We start from the raw sequence: 16,755 nt of genomic DNA, 5'->3' as shown, positions 1-16,755 counted from the left end.
CAAAAGACATTTATACACACTTCCTTTTGTCTCTAATGAAAGGGTCATTGCTACTTGCTTCTTGTTAAATTCACAAGTTTTTTTTTAAAAAAAAGCACAAATGTAATGTTCTAAACTTGAAATCCACCTTCCTGAAGGAGCAGTTGTTTAAGTTCAAAGATGTTTGCTCAACAGGGACAGCCACAGCACTGGGCAGGCGGTCAGAATTAGAGGCAAAGCAAACACCTCCATGCAGAAAGACGGCATTCAGTGACCGCCTGCCACAGAGATCTATTGTATAGCTCTGATACCCAGATACTCCAAATATTTGACATTCCAAAATCTTCACTATTAATGAGGTGAGATCCTGAGCAACTGGGGAAAATGAAGGCGGAAATAATGTATTTCTTTGCTAGGAGCGAGCATTTTGCTGTGCAATTCAGGGCAGTTTCCCAGACCACAATGGAGGGGGATAATGCCTAAATCATTTTAAACCAGAAAAATTACCTGATCTGCTATTTCCCAAAAATAATTTGCTACATCTGTTTCTGCTATGCATTTCAAATATGACTGCTCTCTGCTGTTACATTAAAAAAGGTCAAAGCCAATACGCTGCACAAGAAAGGTGCTGCATTTCCAGCTACGGAAAGTTTCAGTACTGCAGAATGGAAAATGGTGGGGCAAACATCTCCAAGCACTTTTAAGAGACCAGAGTCCTTTTTTCCCTTATCTCCTGCAACTTGGCCATGGAAGCACCATGCAGCTATCCAGACAGCTTCCAGCAGCGCCTGCACAGCGCTGAGCTCTCACCTTCCTCCTCCTGAGCCAGACACAGCCCTAAAGGAAGTTCCAAGGAGAAAGGTGTTAACAGTAGCACCAGTGTTCGGGAAGGGAAGTTAGCGGCATTGTTTTCCTAACAATGAAGCTTTTTTCTAGGTTTGGGGAAAAAAGAAAAAAAAAGAAAAATTACCTAACAAACCATTTCAAGAAAATAATTTTCTTGATTTTCTGCCTGGGCTATACATGCAGGAAGGAATGGACTTCAAAAGACTTAGAAAATGGTATATTCACAGAATAAATAAGCCTACTACGGAGATGTATCAACCAACACATATGAAATTTCACATAAACCTCAGATTCCTTCTGATTAAAAACCTGTGTAAAGTACAAATATTTTCATAACAGATTTCTCCCTAAATATGCCATGATGCATTCTGTATTCATACTGTCTGCACGGCTTACTGTTCTCCTTTTAACCATTTCTTCAGTTTAAAAATGTGCATTTTTAAAGAGCGTATCCTGTTACACTAGAGACCGTAAAGTGAAAAGCCATGTCTTATTCCCACATAAGTACAAAAACATCTCTGGCACTCTTTCACTTAAACCCTTGGAGTTTTCTAGGGATTCATTTTACAAGTTAAATGTAGAATATAATTTTCCAGGCAAGTTTATCAAGGCAAATCATAACTGAGCTCCTGAACAAATACAAATCAAAACACATTATTTGACTTTTGCACATGTGGTTGCCTTGGGACTGCACAAGCCCATTACGTATCAGGGAAAGAGAAGCCTGATAGCATCTGAGATATCAGTAAATTGTGGGAATTCAAGCTTCTCGTGATGAAAATGCTCAGCAGAGGAAGTGATGGACAATTTGCAGCTGGTAAAAAGAGGCATCCTCTAATGACATACATCTGGCATCCATTATCTCCGCATCTGCTGCACTGAAATCCAATATGCCTTGCAAAAAACAATGGTATGCTGAGGAAAGGCACAATATCCCCTGGATTCTCTTTAACAGCTTAAGACCCACCCGTCCCCTTTATGCGCTGCACACCGTACCGTTAAACCAGCGCAAGCAACTCAGCATCCTACCGATCGCTTGCATTTATTACACAGGACTGCATTGTTTTGGCCCTTTGATCTCTGACAATCAGATTAGGACCATGAATCAGCATAACTGACTTCCATTATCAGTGATTTGAAACAGCTCCTGGCTGAAAGAGCCAAGAGCTGGTTTGGAACTCTGGTAATGATCTATCCGGTCTTTAAGCAAGCCACTTAAATCTCTAAAGAGAAAGAACTCTATTTTAATCTGCAAACACAGGCTATCCTACTTCTTTGTCCTCACTGTTCATTTGTATTGGCATAGCTGTCCACAGCACAGTCCACCTCAAAAAGACCTCTTTCAGAAGCCTGGACCGAAAGCATCCCAGAAAGGCAGATGCACTTAAGGTGAAAAACATCAAAACCAGCTTCTGCTGCAAAACTGCTGATGGCCACTGCCTGTGTGCGAACGGAGCGGGACCGGCCTGCCCAATGAGCTATACGCGAGACAAAACCCAACTGCGATGACAAGGTCCTAAAAGCTGCAGCGTGCCAGGCTTTTCAGCTAATGTTCCAGAATAAATGGAAAGTAAAACACAAATGCGTTACTTAAGAGAGCAGCTAAAGGCCAGCAGCCCTGGCGTCTAGTCCGTGAGTGTGCTAGACAGCCCGCCGTGGAGAAGGGAGCTCGTTTGGACTTTTTGGCACCCCCGTGCAGAGCTGCCTGCTGGTCTGGTGTTGAGTGGAGGATTTCCAGATTCAACTGTGGTTTTATTTGCTTGGGGAGGCGGGAAGAAAACCAGTTAATATGCATTCACATACGGCAAACTAGAAACACCTGTTGGCCTTCAAAACAGTTTTCTGGCTGGCTTAGAGAGACTGAGGGTCTAACAGGTGTCCCTCTAGCCAACGGGAATGTAAAGAGCTTACAGAGGCCCCACAAACACTGCATCATGCAAAGGAAAACCGTCTGCACAGCTATATAGAGCACATGTGTCTGTGTGTGCAAGCTGAACCACAAGAAACTGAAGTCCCATAAAATTAAGCGTGTCTGGGAGGAAACCAACTACTCTGGGACTGGGAAATCTCACCCCAGAATAGCACAGGCTGCCTGGATCCTCCTTTCCGTCTAGAGCCGCTGCTGCCGCCACCGAACGCTTGCTGTGCGCCTGCTTCCAGCAGCTAGCACTCCTGCCCTGCTCCCGGGCAGGGGGACCAGCCTCAGAGCTGGGAACCAGTGACACAGCCCTGGCACAGCGTGATCCCAACACTTCCCTGCCACGTCAGCACCAACACCATCACCACCAGCACGAGCACCGCACGCAGCTCACACCTGGCGGGCCGGGACAGTGCTGACTCCGGGGGGAGCAGGGTCTGGGCTTGGCTGCCTAGGGCATGTGGGGCACTAGCCATACACAAGCACCGAAGGGTCTGCGTGCTTATATATGGCTAGAAAGATTAAGACTCCCCAGTCAGGTAAATACTCACTCCACTGCAAACCATTTCCATGTTTCCCACGAGGGAACCATTAAAATGCAATGCATATTCTTGAATACTAGCTATAGGTGGTATTAAAATACTACAAACCATTTCTGTACCATGCTATCCTACCGTTCATATACACACACATACATATGTGCTACAGGATGAATTTAGAACCCTGACATAGCTGTAACCAGCCAACTCAAGCTAAGCACATGGGAAACCTGAGGATAAAAGAGCTGCAGAGGCACAAACTCCCTGAGCTGCTGCTTTGAACCTGGTGCCGCAGTCTCTGGAGAAAGAGGAATCCTATTTGCAGAGATACCATTTTTCATCTGAATTTTACAACATACCTAGCAGTAAAAAGTGACTATAACAAGCTCCTTTGCTGGCTGGTGCCACCCTTGATTTGTTTGAGGGGGTTGTCGGAGGGAGATTTTCCTCCTCCTCTGCTATCAAGCAGCTTGGTTTGGGTTAAGGCTGCACGGAATGGCAAGCTTCAGCCCAAGTGAAGAAACTGCATTGCACAACAGGAATGCACAAGCATTTGAATTTGGATCAAGTAGATACAGAAAGTGTCCTCCCTTTCTCACATACCTCTCATTAATTAAACCTCTGGAGCAGGAATCCTCCAAGCATCTTCCCGGAAAAAAAAAAAAAAGAAAAAAAAAAAAAAGTATTTGTAATGACTGGAATCTCAACATATCTTTGTTTCTTGAGGTATTACACAAATGACACTGTGTCATTTGTGTAATACAAAGGACATACACAAATGAGACCATACAGCAAAGGAGACGAAATAGACTGAAACAGAACAAGGGAAGCAAAAATTAAAGGGAAAGCTGTGGCTGAGGTGGAGATAAGAAGTTTCAGAAGCTGATTGAAAGATGTTATCACCTGCTAGAGAACACTGCTTTAAAAAGATGCTTTGGAGAAGGCAGCGCATAATGAATAACAACGTTTTCTCCAACCTTTCCAAACCCAGAAATTGAAAGCATAACATACTGACGATTTATTACAGACCATACTATGTATTTAAGCATAAACTAATCCTAAAAATTCCAGGAAGGTTTACAGCAATACTTATCTTTTTTACTTTGGCCTTCACTCCTCATTTCACTCACTAAACCCCCTGCTTTGGCTGGCACGTGTTTCCCTTGTGCCCACAGCCAGCACGGATCCCCACACTGCCAGTTTGCACAAGACCCCCGGAAAGCAATGGAAGATCACAGGTCCCGAGAGTTAAGCCACCCTGTATCATTTCTCTTCTGTAACGTAAACTGGCAAAAGGCAGAGCTGCTAGGGTCCGCAGCTGGGGACACGAGGCACGGCTCAGATGTGCCTCCAGAAACTGTTCTTCTGCACAGACTGAACCGGGCTATGGTTTATCATCATCTTCTCTCATTTCCAGAAAGCAGCCAACTGGGTGAGCCAGCGAAAGCTTGGGATGGCCCTTGGCTACCTGACCTGGGCGATGGTCGTGTCCTCTCCAGTTAACGGTCCAAGGATTCAGCATTAATTCAGTCTACTTGGCAACCACGTATCATTCTTATTAGCAATTACACAATGGGATCCCAGCAGTCCATTGTTAGACTGCAATATTTTTCATTGCTTGGAAAACAATCTGTTCTCCTACATAAATATCCCTTGACTCACCTCTGTGCTTACAGTCTGACTTTCAACATATGGTTTATGAGAAGTACATACTTAGGGTAGACTACATGGCTCTCAAAAATGTAATGCTCTTCAGACGCTTAGCTCAACTTTGCAAGTCGCTGAGGTTTCGCAAATGCAATTCCCCCTTTTTAATTGGTCACAGCTGGCTGCGAACATTCATGGAAATCCTTGCAGGGAGATTAGAGCGGGGCCTGACATTTTGCCATGGTGCTGGCACTGCAATAATTAAGGAGTTTCAATCCTCACTAAGGGGAAAGCATGCACTGCTTTGAAGATGGCATCCAGTGCTTCACACGACTTGGCCCAAGGTACCAGTCCCTCAAAACAAAGTGTAGATTTGGCCTTCTCCAGGTGGCACAACAAGCAGTTTCCTTCCAAGCTTTTCTTACCTCTGACAGATCTTAATGCAAGAAGCAGCAAAGATCTACATGAACGTTTCAAACCAGTGCAATGTCAGCAGTAGGATTCCTCTCCCGTTTATTTGCCAAAATCCAGGCAGAGGGCTACAATTCATCTAAAAGACTTGAGCCGTTTATTTTCTTTCACCCAATAGAATAATCTCTTTTAAATGATAATGGAATCCTTAATTCTTGACTTCAACCCAACGAAAGCTTGAAGAGAACATAGAAAGCCATATTTCGAATTCACTAAAGCCCTTAAGATTTTGGTCTCTTTTTCACCCACTATCATGTTCCTTTAAACAAATGTGTCAGTAACATTTTTGCCTGTGCATATGCTGCATCACTCATCGGTGAAGCTGGACAAAGCTGGACAACTTTAAGCATGAGAGCGTACATCCAAAAGGCTGTTTGCTGTACTCCAGTTAACCTTTAGAAACTCAAATCATATGAACTATGAAGTTATTCACAGAGTAATTGCCCTGCATTTACATCCAGATTTGTAAAATCGAGCTCGTGCCAGGAAGCTCGCAATGAACATGGGGCGTCTTGGTGAGGGATGCTGGAGCCCAGACTGCCTCGCAGATGGATGTCTGAGGAAACTTGTTTTGCAGGTACAACCCCAGCCGCTCCCCCAGCTTCAGAACATTTTCTCTTTTCTTCAAAACTCACTTCACAAAAGATTATTTTTTTTTTAACTGAATGAGCCCCTACATAGCCTTGGCTTGTTTCCTCTCACTAACTTTTTCAAAGAGCTCAGCGCTACCTGTTTGCCAGCTATTAAATACCTAACATTTGGCTGATGGACAAGCAGATAGCACCGGACGAAGCAGAGCTCTGCACAAGCTGCCCTTGTTCCACTGCCTCCCTGAGCCAGAAAGAGAGAAAATCTCAGCAGGCAGAGCTGCACGGCAATGCCGTGAAATCTCTGGGCTCAGGCTCTTCTCCCCTCCCCAGCAGAAGGCTAAACTTTTGAATCAGGAGGCTGTTTATAAATAAAAGTACTCGGACTTCTTGGCTGTTGGAGAAGTGCTCTGCTTAATTTAGCCCTGGTATTATTAACAGTGGATTCTCTCCAATAAACTGACAGCTGAAGAACAATTGCTGCTATTTAATCCCGTAAACGGATTTTAAATTGGCCTCGTGAACTGTAAACCCACGAAACATCGAACACAATATCTTGCTACAGTCATTCTGAAATCGGCACCAGGGTGCCTTTGGCCCAGGGAAGTCACCCAAGTCCAAGCAAGCATTATCGCACGTGCACACTCGCTGCTGGTGTCTTTCCACCTCGGAAAGAAGCATCTGGCTCCTGCATCCAAGAAGAGTCTACAAGGTGCTTTCCTTTGCTTCCAAGGATGAGAAAGACCTTTCCCATTTTGATTTCAACACCTTCAAGTGCTTGGCACTCCTGTTTCTCTTTGAAAATCCCCTCCAGCCCGAAGGCTGCAGCAAACCCCTCTCTCCCACCCCTCCGCCCAAACAGCCCCTGCCCTAACACATCGCAAAGGCTTCCAACTGAACAGCTCGAAGAGATTAGCAGGAGAAATAGGGTCATTAGTCAATCAAACAACACTGAGGGCATGTCAAACGCTTGTGTAAATGAGGGCAGCGCTATAAAAGAAAGAGACAATAATGGTCTCCTGAAGCAGCAACAAAGCCATTTCAGCTGGCCTTGCAAAAGCAGACACTAATCACGGGCCCTGCTTGCTTACAGTTGACCTCTCCTTTGTGCAAAGCTAAAGAAGATTTGGGCTGGCCGATCCTTCAAAACGCAGCCGGGCTAATTAGGAAGGGTCCCGTCCCTACGGCACGGCGAAGTTCCCACACAAGAGCCCCCAAAGCCTGAGTGTTGCTGAAACGATCCACTCCACCGTGAAGTTTTCAGTAAGCAAACGTTGAAGCCAGGCAGCTGATTTACAGGACAAGATGCAAACAACAACAACCTTTATGCTCCGTGTCCCGCAGCCGGACGGTCCCTGCCACCAACACGCAACCCCCCGGCATGCAGAGGTCTTGGGCGCTGCCAGAGCCATGCGGGCAGCTGCTCCGTGGCACCCACTCGGGTACACCCAGCTCACCAAAACCGGGCCCTGAAGCATCGGGTGGTCTGAGGGTCCCTGGGAAGGCAGGGCAGGCTTGGAGCAGAGCCCAGGTTCACCAGCACCCCCTCCCTCCCACCAAAGAGCCCTGTACAGAAAGGTCATTTACATCCCAGCTCAAAGAAGGGAACTCCTAAAGAGAGTCTCAGCCCAAACCAAACCTCCAACACTCCATTTACAACCCTTTCATCTACCAGACACGGAAGATAACGAAGGAGTTCAGGACAACCCAGCTGCTTTCTCAGTTCAGAAACACTCTCTGCAGCCACTATAATACCGTTCAGCTCAAACTCTTCCTCTCGTTTGCTGCACCAGCAAAGGCCCACTTACGGCAGGTTCGCAATGCCACGCTGCAAGGGATCAAAAAGACGATAAATCTTTACACTGACAGCACTTTACAGGATCAAAAATGCAAAAGGCAACAGAAAAGGCATTGAAACCCAGGCAGGTAAACAAGATGCACTGCAAGACCTTCCTGGAAGAGCTCACTCATCCCTGCTGAGAGGTCTGCCTTCGGAGCACAATGATTTAACACAGACGGAGGGTGCTCACATGTTATCGCTTTCAGCAGTTCAGGAGACCAGGAAGGACAGCATCTCACCCCTGGAAGCCAGGCTGATTGGGTACCGCTGGTTTTCCAGCCAGAGTAAACACAGGACTGCTGTTGCTCCAGGCTGGCCAGTAAAAATATCCCATGGTGAAAGGTATGATAAGAGTCTGGCCAGGACAGAGAATGTCCTGCCTTTAAAACAAACACGTCTGTATTTCTTTCCAGAAAAGAAAAAGTGATACCATTAAGATCAGACACAGAGATTTCTGGAAGACAAATGACACCACAGAATACCGCTGTGGAGCAACTTCATTCACTCTAGGTTATTTTCACGTTGTTTTTAATCAAACAGCCTCAGCAGAAGCCCTCCGGACCACATCCAGATCTACCCCAGTCAAATGCTACACAGCTACATTTGGGGGAACAATTTCTCAAGAAGGCATCATCATCTCAAATACCAGGAGAGCCTCTTTTATAGGTGACAGATGAGGAAAAATTGATTCACTGACTAACCATTATGCGTCTTTTCCCAAAGCTGCCTTCTCAGAAGCAGCCTCCAGCCTCCCATCCCATCACTAAAATCCAGCACAAATGTTGACTGATGGGCACAGAAGTCAACCACCCAGAGTACTTTTAACAGCGAAAGACAAAATGAGAATCCAGGCAATTAGGTTTCCACCAGAAATTTGTCAAAAAAAGTATTTACTAAGAAAAACTATTTACAGTAATCAATAATAAAAGAAGATGAAGGGAAGCATGAGTTTCTTGCCAGAATCTTCCCATATGCTCAATCAGCACGTTCTCTGTGGCAAGGACTGTGGCTTTTGGAAAATACTATAAATAATGAAAAGCACCAAGAAACAGGGAAAAAAAAAAAGATTAATTTTCTTCAAGCTAGGGCTAATACAGCAATTTCATTGGTCTTTTTGAGTATTCAGGAGCAATATCTGTTTAAAAGTGGGATGGTAACAAAGATTAAAATGAAGCCTGAAAGCTAGGAAAGCTTCCTGAAGATGCTTGCAAAGCAACTTGTGTTGCAAAATGAACGCTGTCCCTGGTTTACTGTATCTATACACTTCATTCCTCTGCAGGCGATGAAAACGTGCCATCATTTGCAGAATCTACATCAATGGGTTTGGGGTTTGTTTTCAGGAGTGGGCGAGGCTTATGGAGCAGTGCCCCAAGAAAATAAACCACTCCTCTTCTCAGCGTGCTGGCATCTTTCATGGCCACCACGTGCCCTCTCCAAAAAACCTGCTGCAGATACGAACTGGTATTGATCACATTGTATTTTCTACTGCTTTACCAGGAGGCGAGAGAAAAAGTGGAAATCCTGAGCCAGCCAGCACGTCCTGCTTGGGTGTGGGCTTTCAAAGCCCCTTCTCCTTCCGTCCAGCCCTTTAAGCAACCAGAGAGTCCCATCTGGGTGGATTTGCTGATGAAGCAGGACAAGGGTGCCTTTGCAAGCTTTACAAACAACAGGCCTCGGAAACAGCAGAGCATTGTCCCAGCAGAACGGGATGTCAGGGGTTGCTATTGCCCTGAGCGCAAAACGTAGATCACTTGGGAATGAAAATAATTTGTGGTTACAAATGCAGAGGAATGCTCCCAGTTCAGCCGGGCTTTGCTGTTTCAGAAAGCAATAGAACAATTAGCACTTTATAAACTGACAGTAAGCAGCATGAAGAATGATTTATCCACTCTATTTCACATTCTTCCCTGTTGCTTGTAATTAGCTCACTCCAAAATAACGAGTTTGGGTTGGTTTCTTCCTTTAACTTCAGGTAGCAGAGCCATAATTTGCGTATCCTTGGCCATCCCTCATTTGATGTAATGCAGCCCATCCCCCCTGCTCTGCCAAGATACAGAAGGTAAGGATGTGGCCATGGGTATTCACGACTTCAGATACTTATTTAAATTTGACAGGCATACTGGAGCTGAGCAAAACAGGTAAGGAGCTTCTCTGAGCTGACACTAAACCCATGTTTTTAGTAAAGACATTCTAAAAGTTCAAAATAAAGATCAGAAATCCAGTAAGTTTCAAAAGCTCTTCCTTCCTATTATTATTATTATTATTATTATTGATGATTATAATAATAATTTTTAATCTGGTTTTACAGTTTGGTTCCTTGCTTCTAGGTTCCAAATAGAGGCACATCCCAAAACATCACCATAAAGGTAAAATATCCTGCGGAACAGCTCAACAGCCAATTCATTTAGAATTTAGAAGAATTAAAATAAAATCAAATTGCTTAGAAATACAAGTGAAAACCATGACACAGATAACTTGTGCTTTGTTCACTGGCAGAAAAATCCTGGAATTTTTTAAATTTTTTTTTTGTAACTCAATTTATCACTTCCAAAAGGTGCAAATGTTGTCATACTTTACATGATTTCCCAAAGTGCAACTACTGGAGGGTCACTAACATCTGATTTTTAACCACGGACTATAATTGTCCAATTTTTCTGACTAACAGCCACCTCTTAACTGATGAGACCATCCTTTTCCCCAGAAAAGGGGAAAGGCTTCTTGTACCAAGGACCTGTTAATCCGGAGGGGGGAAGCAAGCTGCAACCCACAGCTGTGGTCACAGCATCCTGCATTTGCCCCCTGTCTTTCTCTCCCCTCCTGAGCAGCCCTGGGGTGGCACGCGAAGGCAGCACACCACACCGAGCACGCTGGTGACACGAGCCACTTTGTCCTCCTTTGCTGCCTTTTTTTGTCTGCAAAAAGGTTTTGCAGGGCAGTAAAATAAAATCCGATCCTCAGCCATCCCCAGGCTGACCTTTTAAGACGCAAAGCACCAACCTGGAGTCCCTTGCCCAAGGAGGTAACACCAGTGCAACTCCAGATGTATTTTCTTCCCCTCCAAAACAAGCTAGTCATTTCCCTTTTAAAAAAATATTTGGGGGTCTCAGAAACATGCGCTTTATTTTCAAAGCTGCAACCAATTATAATTGCAGGAATTGTTAAACATTTCCAAATGTGAACATGCTTTTTACCTCTCAGGTTCTGGACAGGAAAATGCCCGGTGTTTATTTTATTAATTTATACAAAAGAAGCTATGACAAAAAAATTTCAGGGACAATTTCAGGACTGTTTATTTCCTAGAAAACCCTGTAACATGTGCAAACATGAACCTCAGCAGCGGCGCAGGATCATGCGCATCTCTGAGAATTAGCCATGCTTTAATCCTTTGGGGGGTCAAAGGATGAGAGGGAAGCAGTATTTTAAGTAACATGTTTAGACTGCAGTTAGAAAAGTGTAACTGGACGGATAAATATTTTGGACTCACGGTAGTATTGTGTCTGCAGCGTGACTATTTTAGAAATGTAAAGCAAAAAATCAAAACAACCTGAAAACTGGTTCTATACTAAGCAGCATCCTCTTCACCTTACTTAAAATGTAGAGTTTAAACCATTAGCACTAAAACAGCCATAGAGCTTCACGTGAGCAGCAATTAAAGTTGGACTGCTTGGGTCCCTGGGCATTGCTCTGTTTCCTGCACAGCAGTGGGGAGGCTCCGTGGTGCTAAACCCCAGTGCAGCAGCGAAAAGCTCAGCCCAGGGAAGCTCGCGCCCTGCTGCATCTCCGCAGGCACAGCGGTCCCCCAGCCGCTTGCATCACCGTGCTTATGACAAGTAGAAATTCATGTTGTCCCCAGACAAGCAGAAATTCACGCTGTCCCCAGACACCAGCCCATTTTTAACACGCTCACACAGGGACAGAGCACCCTGTATTTATAGCACACAGTGTTAACTCTGGGTGATGCCTTTGCAAATGCTGTGGGGAGAAGGACAACCAGCCCGGGAGAAATGGCACGCCTCGCTGTAACAGAGATGAAGGCTGGCTGGTAACAGGAGGCTCTAGCAGAGATGCAGACCTATGGCCAGAACTGTCTCAGACTCCAGGAGTGGTTTATGCCTCGTGTCAGAGGTGTCTGTGCCACCTCGCTGCTTGACAATGCCCAGGCTCTGCTGAAATCCCACCGGCTGGGCTCAGGGGCTGGCTGTAGCCACACGGAGCCTGCGCTTCTACAAGTAGCTCCCGTTTAGCAGCAAGAGAGCAGCAGCCAGGCTCATGATCTCTACTCTGTGGTTCCGGGCACTTCTTTTTGATTCTTCTTACCAAGGAAATTGCTTCATTGCCTAATTGAGAACTTGTGCTACCACTGGAAAAGGGGGCAGGGGACTCCTAACCATCACACACCCCCCCACTGTCCCAGTCAAGTTCCAGAAAGCCTCCGACTGTAATACACACACCTCTAGTTCCAGGTAACAATACATATTAAAGAAAGAGGAAGGAAGGAATAGCGCCTGAAGTCAACTGCATCAAGGAGGTTTGGCCAATCTAATCAGATTTGCCAATCTGCAAATCAGCTACAATCAGTTTGTATCTGACAGAAAATCTTCTTTCTTTAAAGGTACTATCTAAATGTGTAAGGACCTTTTAAGCACTTCTAAATTGGCACTTGTAACAACAATTAAGGTTCCTTAAAACAGATGCACCATGAAAAGTGCACAAGAGCAGGCTGGTTCAGTGGCAGCGAGACCTCACACTGTCCCTGGACTGATTAACTTGCACGGTCACCTTTCCACCTTCTGCTCCAGTTACTCTGGGGTTGAGGGGCTTCAGGCTTTGCAGAACATGCTCCTCTCCCAGCCCTTCTCGGTGGGAAAAGACCGGCTCCTGCTGAGGACTATTCCAACAGCAGCTCCCCTCACCTCCATCCACCTCCTGTTTGTGAGAGAGCACGGAACCACATATCTCTGAAGGAAGAGACATACATTGATGGATGATTAAAAAAAAAAGTAGTCTTATTATTATTTAATTTGCTATTATAAATCCATATAAGCTAAAAATCGTTTGAGTAATTGTTACCACCCTGTACCTCGCAGACTTTGCAGTTAGAGGGAAGAAAGGGACGGCCGTTTCTCCCCACAGCAGCACGAGGCACACTTTCCCTTACCGTATATGCAGCATGCAGAACCATTCCAGCTTTTAGCATTTGTTTGCTATAGACTATCATGTTACCAAATCAGAACATCTGTGAATTACCAAACATAGGAAACTCAATAACCTTCAAGAGAGAATTTGTATATTGCACAAAGGTTAATTAAATAAAGCTTAGCAGCCCCAAAATAAAGCCCAGCCAAAGATATAACTGATCCAGCTAGTCAGAGAACTATTTTGCTTTCTGATGTGGCAGCCCATTGCCATGCTCCCCCAGGCTGAGCTGCACTCCACAGGCCATGACCCCAGGGTTTCTTTGTTTGACCCAACTTTAATCGCCTTCCTTCTCAGATTCCAGCAAATCCCTCTGCTGATGGCAGCCAGGAATAAAGGCTATTGTACAGTACAGAGCTATGTTTCACAGCAAGTTGTGATAAGCATTTCCTTTCCAAACATCCAAGTTCCCCAAACATTACAAACAGTGGCCAAAAAAAGTAGAGAGCAGATTATTGAACTTTTGCAGATAAAACAATGGTGAGGATAAAAAAAAAATATTGGGGCATCCCTTGCTCTTTATCCTCTCCACTTCTGACTCAAAATTAAAGGAAGAATTTGAAAAGGCTCCTTACCGTACTGACAGCGAGGTCCTTGGAAACCAGAGGAGCAATGACAGAGCTGGGAAGATCCCTCCACGCAATTTCCACCATTGAAACAAACCCCATAACTGCAGACAGCTGGAAGGAGGAGGGAGAGAATAATTCCCGAGGTCACAGTCAGAAGGGTACATGCACTAATAAGTAACTGTTCACTGATTAAGTACCCATAGCCCCATAGCAAACTTGAATAGTTATAAAAATACTGTGGAAACGTTTTTGAAAGGTGACTTTTTTTTGGTTGACAATATATTAAACTACAGTGTCTCTCAAAAAGTAGGATAGGAAGTAAAATACCTTAGGGCAATATCTAAGGGCTTTTCTTAAGGTGCAGCTAAATGAAAATACACAAGAAAACATCAGTAGAGCTGCAGGGTTGTTGCTTTTCCAGCCCACAAGTGGGTAAAATAGTCAGAAAATAACTTGTGCAGAATCGTATCAGACCTTGTGGCAACAAAGATGAGTTAGTTATTTTGAAATCGGAGGCATCTTTCAGGAAGAAAGCATTAGAAGCTGCTTTCCACCTCTCCTCTGAGCTTCCCTGGAGAGCTGGCTACCCAAATGTGGCGTCACCTTCTGAATGGGCGAGAGGATGAAATAGAGCTAAACTGTAAGTAAGCCTGAGCAGCCACATTTCTCTGTTCTCACCAAGTGAAGTGTAAAATGTACACAGAGACAAAGAATGCTCAATTAGGCTTCTGAAATCCACCTTTTCAAATCATCTAAATAAAACCACAAACAAGGATATGTTTTTCCAGTGAAATGTGTATTTCTCATAAACCCGTGAAATGCTGCCAGTATTTTATACTTCCCACTAGAAAATGCACATCTCAGAAGGAGAAATGTTGTTAACAAGTGATGCTGTCACGTGTGCCATGCTTTGTCAAAGTGTAAGGATGCAGAACAAGTGCTTATCTTCCTTTTTAAGTCCATTTAAAGATTCAGACAATGAAATGTTCTCTCTATTCACTGATCTGGACATAGCTATGTTGCCAGCCAATTTCTCTTTTCTTTCTTTTTCCTGTACCTCCTCTTTTTCTTTCCCTTTTCACTTTCATTGAACAAACTGTAACAAAATCCAAGAACAATGGGACTGGGTAGGAACACATTTCACAAAAGCAGTGGCAAACCAGATGATAACAGAGAGCAAAAAGAGCTTAACCTGTCAACACGGTACAAGAGCTATCACAGTAGTAGCTGGTCCAGCAGTTCCCACTGGCCTACCCTGAGATCCCTGCTCAGCCCAGGCTGGATTGTGGACAGCCCTGGGCCAACAGCAGCAACGGGGACCGATATGCATCCCGGGAAGGAATGCACTGCAACTGCCAAGTGTGTCACGGTCGCCTGTGTGAGGGGCCCTCACGTCCTATTGATCCAGCCGATGGATCCAGAGAACGTCTTTATTTCAAGTAGCTGAAATTACAAAAGACAGACCTGGCAATCCAAAACCTGTTGGCTCAGAAATGCAGATTTACTAGAAAGAGCACAGAGCAGAGGCGAGCAAGCGCTGACAGAGCCAAGTGCAGCTTACACTGCGATTTACTGTGGATCGTGTGCCGGCTGAAACACGCTGCTGCCCTGCGCGGTCGCCGGCTGAAGCAGCTTGCCAACAGAATAAGTGAACCATCAACCTGCAAATGTATATTGCATCCTTAGGAAAGCTCCTCTGCTGAAGTGAAGCGGATCTTTGTCTTTGGCTTTAGTGGAAACAATAGGAGCGAAAACGAGAGCAATGTTTTCTCCTGCTAGGAGAGCCAGGGGTTGTTCCAATCTCAAGGCACTCATGGGTGTAGCGGAGCTGATGGTTTGTGTAAGGTGATCACAAGCCATTAGTGACCCCACTCCAGACCCACAGTCACAATTTACCCCAGCTAAGAGCAGTTGGCTTTGCTGATGCAGCACATGTACACACAGCGATTCTTCATGCTCAAGAAAAGCACCTTCCAGAACGGTATCAGAACTGGCCTCTCCTAGAAACTTCAGCAGTCACACTTGCTTTTAAAAAACCAGATTGTGTGGGTCAGGCTAAAGACCATTTTCAAGGATTTCACTTTGTAAAGAAAAAGCCTGAGACGTTTCAGACCGACTGCAGAGTCCTGCATGCTGCTGGCCACTCTCATGACATGTCTGCAGCTCCTGACGGTAAATTCACATCATGTGGGAAAACAACACAGCAACATCTCCTGCGTTAACATTACCTGGGCTCATGAGTGCAGACAGGCTGGAATGAATGAATAAATAAATAAACACACACTCCTGGAAATGCCTTTTTTTTCTTCTCTTGAGCTGCAAGGCTGCCAGTTCCGCATGTCCTGACTACCTTAAGGACAAAGGTGGAGAATTAAGTACATCTCCGGCAGGTACAGCCTGGGGAACCACTGTCAGCTGCTCAAGCACGTTGAGTGAGGACCCCAAGAGACACTGGTGGCACCGGCCAGTGCAGAGAGCAGCATGTGGTTCTGGGCATGTGCTGGTGGAGAAGTCCCCAACCAGAAGGCTCTGGACCATGCTCGAGGCCAGCACTGAAATGGCACCTTTGCAGTTACCAATTGAACATACAAAACCTGTGATTAAATTGCAAACCGACGTATGATATGGGACCACGTGGAAACAATTATAACCGTGCTTACGGGACTGAGGCTTCCACACGCATGCTGTCTGTAACTTCCCGCTCCGATTCGCAAGTTGGGAGCCCCCCAGCTTCTCTTTCTATTCCAGCTAAAGCTGTAACTAATTAGTAACAGAAAAAGCAGGTCTGTGATTACACATTTCATTTTGTGTTATTATAACTGGGGAAGAAAGGCACCTCGTGCAGGCTTCAAAAATGGCTGCAAAATACTTGGCACAAAATACTCCTACCCCAAAACACCAATTGTGCACTCGGAATTAAAAGGAAACACAGATGGAAACAGTGCAGGGAAGCGTTTGCCTTTCTGGGTCACGCTGGCAGGACATTTTGTGTGCACCAGAAGATAAATCTGCAACATTACCAATCCATTCTGAAAGGTAACTCAAAACTTTAAGACATACACACCAAATCAGAGATAGGAAAAAGCATGTACGGCCTGCATGAAAGAAACCCAAATCTTGCAGGTGCCAGCTTGCACACCTGAAAAAATCCTTCCCTCCCCCC

The 16,755-nt window shown here is 45.0% G+C and overlaps 1 protein-coding gene across 2 annotated transcripts in view; it reads right to left on the bottom strand.

Annotated features, from left to right (window-relative positions):
- Nucleotides 1-16,755, bottom strand: part of MEGF6 (multiple EGF like domains 6) — a 107,328-nt gene that overhangs the window by 73,893 nt on the left and 16,680 nt on the right. For both annotated transcript variants that reach the window (XM_055799543.1, XM_013299571.3), the window contains one exon: nucleotides 13,599-13,703. In XM_055799543.1, the coding sequence (XP_055655518.1) occupies nucleotides 13,599-13,703 (105 nt within the window). The remainder of the gene's footprint in view (nucleotides 1-13,598; nucleotides 13,704-16,755) is intronic.

This window comes from Falco peregrinus, chromosome 3 (assembly GCF_023634155.1).
Source record: "Falco peregrinus isolate bFalPer1 chromosome 3, bFalPer1.pri, whole genome shotgun sequence".
Taxonomy (NCBI): domain Eukaryota; kingdom Metazoa; phylum Chordata; class Aves; order Falconiformes; family Falconidae; genus Falco; species Falco peregrinus.
Note: the sequence above shows the minus strand (reverse complement) of the source record. Positions and strands in the feature narration are given on the sequence as shown.